General features: G+C 45.0%; 1 protein-coding gene across 6 annotated transcripts in view; it reads right to left on the bottom strand.

Annotated features, from left to right (window-relative positions):
* The window catches only part of LOC123508392 (irregular chiasm C-roughest protein-like), a 114,856-nt gene that overhangs the window by 45,083 nt on the left and 59,773 nt on the right, over positions 1–10,000 (bottom strand). For 5 of the 6 annotated variants that reach the window (XM_045262108.1, XM_045262105.1, XM_045262109.1 and 2 more), the window contains one exon: positions 1–210. This exon is cut by the window's left edge and continues 74 nt beyond it. In XM_045262108.1, coding sequence (XP_045118043.1) covers positions 1–207 — 207 coding nt within the window. In that variant the 5' untranslated portion in view covers positions 208–210. Of the gene's footprint in view, positions 211–10,000 lie in introns of those variants that run through there. The other variant, XM_045262110.1, reaches the window with a different exon arrangement.

Genomic DNA, 10,000 nt, shown 5'->3' on the forward strand with positions numbered 1-10,000 from the left:
TTCCGGCTCTCCTCCCATGATCTGAATGGCGGATCCCCCCATGCCGGGACCCACGTGCACCCCTTCCACGTCAATGTCTATCGTGTCTATCCCTTCAGGTCCTAATAGGTCCTCAGGGTCTATTCCCTCCGTCCATAAGGCTCCCACGCCGCCCATGCACGCCCACAGCATCCACGCCCACAGCCAGGAGATCCACCACGCGAACATCACCTAGGAAAAGAGAGGAAAGGTTACCAGAAGATCTTTTTTGGTCAGAGTTTAGGCGGGATGGCATATTTGCATAGATTATTCCGGCCACACGTCGGGCAAAGTCTCCCAGCCTCTGCCGGTAGAAGGCGAGCAGGGGAGCGCTGGTGACTCCTGCTGTGGGGAGGGAAAGGAGGGTTAACTCATGCTGGGATGGGGGCAGAAGACTCGCTTGCATTTCTTAGGCGCCGAGGATTGTCTGCCTGCGTTTACTGGGAAAGAGAAAGATCTGTGCCTTGCTATAGTGGTAGTCCTGAGGGGTGGGGCTGTCTGCGGTCTGGGGGCCGGAGTGGAGGGAAGTGTCCAGACTTCATCTATTGTCACCATCTTCCCCGTCTTGTTCCCACGACTTCACGCCTGAGCTATCCCACGGTCTGTCGTGTTACTGGCGTCCCTGCAGGCTTCCTCAGGGTGGGTGTTGAGTGGCGAGAGAGAGAGAGAGAGAGAGAGAGAGAGAGAGAGAGAGAGAGAGAGAGAGAGAGAGAGAGAGAGAGAGAGAGAGAGAGTCAAAGTCAGAATCAGACTCGAGTGAAGATAATTAGTTTTTATTTTAATATAAATGCACACACACACACACACACACACACACACACACACACACACACACACACACACACACACACACACACACACACACACACACACACACACACACACACACACACACACACACACACACACACACACACACACACACACACACACACACACACACACACACACACACACACACACACACACACACACACACACACACACACACACACACACACACACACACACACACACACACACACACACACACACACACACACACACACACACACACACACACACACACACACACACACACACACACACACACACACACACACACACACACACACACACACGAACAATATCGAATCCCAGAGAAAATATTTAGTATACTCGTATAACCAGAGGCTTGCAGCGGGCTCTCTCCTCCCTCTCCCTCTCTCCTTGATGTGAGAGGGAGAGGATGTTGTGGGAGGACTGGAATCTGAGAAAGCTGTAATAGGAAAAAATGAAAATAATGATAATGAATAATGATAATAGTAATATAAAAAGAAGAATGAAAACTTAAACAACATAAAAACCTGCATGTAAATAAGTTTTAAATTATGTTCACATGATGTACGTATTATTCAAGAAGGTTACGTGTGGTGAGTGTGTGTATATGCATAGAAAACATACAGAGTGTCATACTTCTATATAAGACTAATGCTGCGATGTGTGTGTGTGTGTGTGTGTGTGTGTGTGTGTGTGTGTGTGTGTGTGTGCAGCAGCGGTCATCCTCTCTCCCTCTCGCTCTCTTTCGGTGTCGGCGTTCAATACTTTAAGAAGTCTGGTGTTGCAGGGGCCGATAGAACGAATCCCGCTCCTCCTGTCGCTCCTTGAAATCTTGATACGGTACCCGATCCAAAGAGGCCAGAATGAATGTTTTACGTACTCATCCGATCTTAACTAGAGATGTACCGATGGATCGGTATCGGTATCGGAATCGTTGGTATCGGCCCATTTTTTGGGTATCGGTATCGGTATCGGTATCGGTATCGGCTTATTTTATGCCGATACTTCTGATACCTAAAAGGAATTTACTAATTAGTGATATATACGATATAAGATATTGATGATACCAAATTAATATAATACGGCGTATTAAGTTTCCGTGGTGATTACCGTATGTCATAGAATATTGTTTTCTGTGGTAATAAGCCACAACCTCTAAATTGGACGTGTATGGTATTTTTATTAACAAAAATACCAAAATAAGTGTTGATTTTAGATCTATTTTTGTTAATGAAAATACCATAGGGTCTCTATTTAAATTTAAAGATGCTATTCATAATCCTTTGTGCTCAAAATTGTATATTGTTTTAGATGTCCGGACTGTATGTCACGGTATATTGGTTCCACTTGTCGGAACCTAAAAATTCGAATTTCTGAGCACTTGGGAGTATCGTATAGAACAATTGCTCGTATCACTGAGCCTAGTTTCTCAAATATAAGAGAACACGCATTACAATGTAATCATGCTTTTACTGATCAGGACTTCAAAATAAAGTATAGGGCATATTGTAACTCAGACCTTAGGATAGCGGAATCTTTATTTATTGTAAAAGAGAAGCCAGAGTTAAATGGTACAGAAATAGCCACCAAATTATTAAATTTCTCTTAATATTTTCGAACTTGGTGAGATAGTGTCATTATAGCATAGTTAGGAGTCGTAGGTTCATATACGTGTACTTTGTTTCAACCAATCAGCATTGAGTATTTCGTTCAGGCTTAAATATTTCTGTAATAGACTATCTAACTGTTGTACATCATACCTTTAAATTTTCTCTTTTTTTGCATTAGCTATGACAGATTAGAATTTTGTACTATATTTTGTATTGGATAAGAAATTCTTAGTGAACCAATCAGATTTTGCCATCTAGTGAGTAGGAGCCTATAAATACTGGTAAGCCAGTCGCCCTGCCCCACTTACCTGTTGGAGGAACAAGTAGCAGGACCACTGCGTCTTTTAACGTTTTACGTGTGGTTTTACAGTGCCTTTTTGTACCTGAAGATGGGATATGTACTTTCCCGAAACGTTGTGAAGTGGATATAATGAAGATAACCGTCCTTTTGTGGGTCTTCTCTCTCCTGTACCGTGTATATATATATATATATATATATATATATATATATATATATATATATATATATATATATATATATATATATATATATATATAATAGTTAGGCATTTTGCATTATTGTAAATAACAGCATATTCTTATTTGATTTATAATAATTTATAACAGTGCTAGTGGTAGCCTTTTCCAAGATATCATACTGGAATAGGTGGAAGCTCGAATATATATGTATTTTAATTTTAATGCAAGTTTAATTTTTGAGTTACTTGTGTTAACCTAAGGATGTAAAAATTCCATAACTAAGAAAGTAACGATTCTGTTTTGTAATCATGTGCATTGTGTATAATTTGTTGCATATTAATTATTTAAGATCATAGCAATACACTAGAAATTTAGAATAAACTAAACTTTTTTTCTATTTAATTGAAAAGATTAGGTGAAAGCTCATTTTTCTGAATTGGTCTACTAATGTGTAATGAATTAATATCAAAGGATGTCAGATTTAATTAAAGAGAAACATACACAACAAAATGAGTTTCTTTTGCTAATATTTTGTGTTTTACAATTTTAATAATTTTAAAAATATTTTTGATCGCCAAAATATCGTCAATAAAATTAATAATGAAAATGCTCAAGACCAAATGGTCGCTAAAGGAGTAAGAAGTAAGAATTTATAATAACTGACAAGAATCAGAAGACTGAGAAGATATTCATTCCAATTACTGAGTAATTTACCTTTGCAAATGGCTTCAAAAAGCTTCTATAATTGGTCCTATTTCACAAACGTTCTCAGAAGGACTTACAGCATCCCCCAAAACAAGGCCTCCCATCTGATAACGCTCGCCGTCCACCAACTCATCCTGGTGTCCAGTGCAGTAATCACTATAAGTAGTAGTATCGGTATCGGTGGTATCGGTATCGGTAGTAGTATCGGTATCGGCCCAATTAGGTGGTATTGGTATCGGTATCGGAATCGGCCAAAATTTTGGTATCAGTACATCTCTAATCTTAACCCCCTCCATGATCGTTCCCAACACCTCGTCCTCCTCCTCCTCCTCCTCTTCCTCCTCCTCCTCCTCCTTCTTTACAATTCCATTTACTATTATTACTATTTCCTCTCCCGTAATTGCGTTTCTCCTTCTCCCTCCTCTTCTTCTTCTTCCTCCTCTTCTTCCCCTCTGTTCACTTATCTTCTTTATCTCTCCCTTGTTTTTCGTTGTATTCGATTATCATTTAGGATATTACTTAAATTGCCTACCATTTATTCTGCTACTAGTACTGCTACTGCTACTGCTACTGCTACTGCTACTACTACTACTACTACTATTTCTACTACTACTACTACTACTACTACTACTACTACTACTAGTACTGCTGCTGCTACTACTATTGCTGTTGCTACTTCTACTGCTACTACCACTTCTACTACTACTAGAGTTATTACTGATATAGTAATTACTTTAACTTTGTACTGTTAGATTTTACTACTACTACTACTACTACTACTACTACTACTACTACTACCACCACCACCACCACCACTGTTTGTTAATAGTACAAGTAATAATAATGATAGTAATAACAATGACAATAAATACAGCGATAATGGCAGCAGCAATAGTAATAGAAGCAAAGTCACAGGCGCGTAAGGAATTATCAAAACATGTTTTAGTCTTGCCTGGAGCAGCATTAACTTGAACGAAGCATTTAAATACATAATCACTGAGGAAGAATAGCAGAAAGGCAAGGCACAGGAGGAGGAGGAGGAGGAGGAAGAGGAAGAGGAAGAAGAAGAGCAAAGGGGAGAGAAGAAGCAAAGATGACGAAGAAGAAAGGGAAAGAGGATGATAATGCAAATGGTAATGATGAAAAGAAAGGAAATTGGAAACCGAAAAAATAAAGAGGAAACAGAAAATAAAAGATGATATTGCTAATGGTCTTATAGTGAAGAAAATACAAATCAATCAGAAAAACAAAAACGAAAAAGAAGGCAATAAAAATAACAATAGACGCAATACGTTACAGCAATACAAATAACCAGAAAAGAAGAAAAAACAAAACAAAAATAAAGAAAAAGGAAAAGGAACATTAGTAGTTAACGTTTGAAGGAAATAAGTAACAAAGTAAGGAAAAGAGACAGAATGTTCCCCCCAAGCTCTACGTTACATGCAGGTGTTCTCAGACCGGTGACTCTCCACTCCATCTACCCCCTCCCCAGACCACCCCACGTCTCCCTCAAGCCCACGGAAGAGGAAGAAGTAAAAGAAGAGAAGATGTAAGAAGACGAGGAAAATAGGAAAAGAGGAGCGACCAGACGAGATTTTCTATTAATATTAAACGTGTGACTTTTACGTATTCATTGATTAATTATACAGAGAGAGAGAGAGAGAGAGAGAGAGAGAGAGAGAGAGAGAGAGAGAGAGAGATTGGAGTCAGGAGGAGAAAATAGTGTAGCAAGAATTGATAAGTATACTATAAATCCATCATAAAAAAATAAATATTGAATAGAAAAGAATATTGTAAATCGAAAAAAATGACAAAGATATCATAAATAAATGATGGAACAAAACAGAGAGAGAGAGAGAGAGAGAGAGAGAGAGAGAGAGAGAGAGAGAGAGAGAGAGAGAGAGAGAGAATTTTACGAGTAGCAAAACGAGCTTTTTTCCTCCTCCTCCTCCTCCTCCTCCTCCTCCTCCTCCTCCTCCTCCTCCTCCTCCTCCTCCTCCTGCAGTATCCTATTAGTACTGTTCCATCCTACACTTCTACTCTTTCCTATCATCCTTTACTGATCTATCCTATCCTTACCTATTACTCATCCCAAACAGCTGTACAAGGACCTAAGGATCTACTGGTTATTATCCTATGCAATTCCGTACAATCCCTTACAACTTAAGTAAGATTCGCGGCGGGGGCAGGAGGAGGAAGAGGGGGAATGATATAGAAGAGGAGGCGTGTGTTGGAAAGGGAAGGAAGGGTCTTCTGTGTAACCCGCCTCCGTGCTAGTATGTATAATAGTAATAGTGGTAGTCATGAAAATAAAAATAGATATGAGAATAGCTTGAGAAAGAGGAGAAGGAGGAGGAGGAGGAGAGGTTAGAGGGGTAAAGAAGAGATTGAGAATAAAAGGAATAACAAGGAAACGTACACACACACACACACACACACACACACACACACACACACACACACACACACACACACACACACACACACACACACACTCACTCTCTCTCTCTCTCTCTCTCTCTCTCTCTCTCTCTCTCTCTCTCTCTCTCTCTCTCTCTCTCTCTCTCTCTCTCTCTCTCTCTCTCTCTCTCTCTCTCTCTCTCTCTCTCTCTCTCTCTCTCTCTCTTTTTTTTTTTTTTATTTAAACAAAACTTAATACAAAGGAACATGTACCCAAAGGCGCACTGTCGTGTGCTACCTATTCTAAGGGTACTACAATCTATTTCTCTACAATATTTACAAGACTTAAAAATAGATAATATACAAGATGGTCAGCATGCAAATGGAGCACTATTCGTTTCACTTCACTAGCACTATTCACGCACTGCACTACACTGAGTGTCACGTCACAAAGAGTGTCAGAGGAGTTGGCAGTGTCTGTCTCCACTTATGTGCCATCAGTTTGACACTGTGAGTGTTCATCTCCTGGACGTGAGGCACCGCGGCCGTGAACAAGTTCCACATCCTGGAGACGCGTCCTGCGAAGGTGCGTTGATGCTGACACCCGTGGGATCGCGGCACCTCTACGGCGTCACCACCATTGAGCACCGTTCTCGTGCTCCGTGCGGTGACTCTTAGAGGATGACGCAGCCCTGCCAGATGTGGCACTCTTTGCACCTGTGCCTTATGGAACACTACGATCGCCGCCACGTCTCTGCGGTGTTCCAGTGAATCAAGGGGACGCTCAGGCTCTGGGTGAGGTGGTAGTGCAGCATCTACTAGCCGTATGGCGCGGCGTTGGATGCTGTCCAGTCTCCTTCTGTGTGTGGCGGCACAGGACATCCAGGAGAGAGCTGCGTATTCAAGGTGGGGCCGCACCTGTGCCTTGTACAGCAGCAGTCTCCCTTCCTGTCGAGGAAACTGGCGATCCTTCTGAGAGCGGAGATCCTGTGAGAGGCTTTCTTGGCAATGGTTTTGACATGCCTGTCAAACCTCAGCCCTCGATCCACCTCCACTCCAAGTATCTTGACGTCATCTTGGAGTGGGAGAGCAGCAGCGCCAAAGACAACTTTCCTGCCATTGCTGCCATGGCGGCTGGGGACCGAGAGACAACCATTGCTTGTGTCTTCTCCGGCGCGAATGTCACTTGCCAGCGAGCACCCCACTCCTTTATCACTCGTAGCTGCTGATTGATGGCCTCAGCAGCCCGCCCACTGTCCTGGCGTGGATAGGTATAGGAGAGGGTGCAGTCATCAGCATAGGCCATGACTCCTGGCAGTAGCTGGAGAAGATCATCCACGTAGATATTCCACAGGAGTGGGCCAAGAATTGAACCCTGTGGCACTGATGCCTCCACAGGCAGGGACTCAGATGTTTGCCCGTTGACAACCACCTTGAGGCTTCTGTCCTGCAGGTAATTTCCCAAGAGTCGTAGCAAGCCACCCTGGATGCCTTTAGCACGAAGCTTTTCTAGTAATCCGTTGTGCCATACTTTATCAAAAGCTCCTGCTATGTCCAAAGCAACCACTATAGTGTCCTTGCCGTCGTCGAGGGCGTCCTGCCAATGCCTGGTGAGAAGCATCATTAGGTCGGAGGTTGACCTTCCAGGTCTGAACCCAAACTGTTGGTCTGAGAGGAGGGCATTGTCCTTGAGATGGCTACACACCACCTCTGCCACGACCCTCTCAAACACTTTACCCACCACTGACAACAGGGATATGGGTCTGTAGTTTTTGGGTCCGTCCTGGAGCTTTTTGTGTGCAGGAACTACTCGAGCCTCCTTCCACACTGAAGGCCAGACGTTTTCCCGTACACAAGTTGTGAAGACTTGGGTGAGAGGGGCAGCCAGTTCCTGGGAGCATCGCTTCAGCAGGTGCGGGCTGATGTCATCAGGGCCGGTGGCTTTCTGTGTGTCCAGCCCCGCAATAATCGCTTCACCTGCTGATGCGTCACCTCCACCATGGTGACAGTCTTCTCACATTGCTGGACCAGCTGAGGCGGTGGCTGCTGTGGATTCCCGACCTTCATTTTTCCAGCAAACAAGGAAGCCAGCAACTGTGCCCTCTCCTTACTGCTGGTGGCGACAGTACCGTCCTGCTTGCTGAGGGAGGGATGGATTCTTGGTGGCCAGTTCCTTGTTTGTCCTTAACAAGAGACCACCAAGTTTTGTTTCCTACGCCAGTGCCACACAGTTTCCGGCGCAGGCTTTCCTCCCACTTTTTTAAGGCCCACTTGCTGGTTACCACCATCCTCCTGCATGCAGCCCTGTGCAGGTCCTTGTTGCGCCGAGTCGGGTTCCTCTTGTAGCGGAGCCAGGCAGCATACTTTGCCTCGGCAGCAACACGGCAACGGTAGCCAAACCATGGCTGATCCGTCGATCTGGTGGTGTATTCCCTGTGTGGGACGTGGCGTCTCTGGAGGGCGAGAAGGTGAGAGGTGAGTGCAAGTGCTTCACTCTCTGCTCCTCCCTGTAGCAGAGTGGCCCATGGGGTGTGGGTCAGGTCGCGGCGCAGGGAAGCCCAGTCTGCTTTGTTCCACAGCCAGATGGTGCGGGTGGTGGCCTCGTCCTGAGCCACGCCCACTTCCAGCTGTGTCAGTACAGCGTGATGGTCAGAGCTGCCCACGAGCCCCAGCTGATGACACTGAAGCTTGTCTTCCTGGTAGTCTGAGATGACAGGGTCTAATGTCCCTCCTCGTTCATGTGTGGGGAAGGTGACATGATCTGTCAGACCCTGCACCTCAGGAGATTCTCGTAGGCGTCTCTTTCCAGGTGGTGATTGAGATCCCCCACAATCAGCACGTGGCTGCAGCTGTGTGCCATCATCAGGTTGTCTAAGGTCTCAGTCAGGTACAAGAGTGAGTCAGGCCCTTGTCGCGGGGGGCGATACAGGGCACACAGCAGGAGGGCTGAGCGGTCTGCCAGCATTACTCGGAAGTACATCATCTCCATCATTGGAGGCGTGTCTATGTCGAGTAGCTGGGCCTGCATTCCTTCCTTGAAGCAGACAGCCACTCCACCTCCTGTTCGCTCCTGTCGGTCCCTCCTCACCCAGTGGGTGAAGCCCTGCATCCTGCCATACGTGGGCTCCACCTCACTGTTCAGCCATGTCTCGGTCACCACAACAACGTCTGCATTGTGTCGTTGCACACAGTTGTGGTATAAGTCTGCAAGGTTAGTCCGGAGACCACGGACTCTCTCTCTCTCTCTCTCTCTCTCTCTAAGTCTTTGTCTTTTCATGTCTCTTGTGAATAAAAGTACTGAATCTCTCTCTCTCTCTCTCTCTCTCTCTCTCTCTCTCTCTCTCTCTCTCTCTCTCTCTCTCTCACACACACACACACACACACACACACACACACACACACACACACACACACACACACACACACACACACACACACACACTCACACTCACACACACACACACACACACACACACACACACACACATCCTTGCACACACATATTCCGGCCCACAGAACAAGTTTGTCGGGATTTGGCAAAGTTATAATTGCTGCTTCAAGTGTGGCGACAATTATCACATCAGCGGACTATGGATGACTGAAGGAGACCGGACCAGACCACCCCCACACCTCACCACACCACGCCACGCCACACCACGTCACGTCACACTATACCCAATACCTCACCACACCATACCATTATAGACCATACCAGACCTCACCAAGCCACGCCATACCAACAGACATCACCACATCATACCACATAATACTAGACTGTGCAATATCACCCAACACCTCACCACACCACGCCACACCAACATGGACAGCACCACACCACATCATACCAATCCAACCTACATCACATCACACCTCACCACACTACAGCACAGCTCACCATACCACACCACACCACACCACACCGACCTAGAAAGCACCACACCACAGCAATCTAACATATACCACACTAC

The sequence above is a fragment of the Portunus trituberculatus genome, chromosome 24 (assembly GCF_017591435.1).
Source record: "Portunus trituberculatus isolate SZX2019 chromosome 24, ASM1759143v1, whole genome shotgun sequence".
NCBI classification, from domain to species: domain Eukaryota; kingdom Metazoa; phylum Arthropoda; class Malacostraca; order Decapoda; family Portunidae; genus Portunus; species Portunus trituberculatus.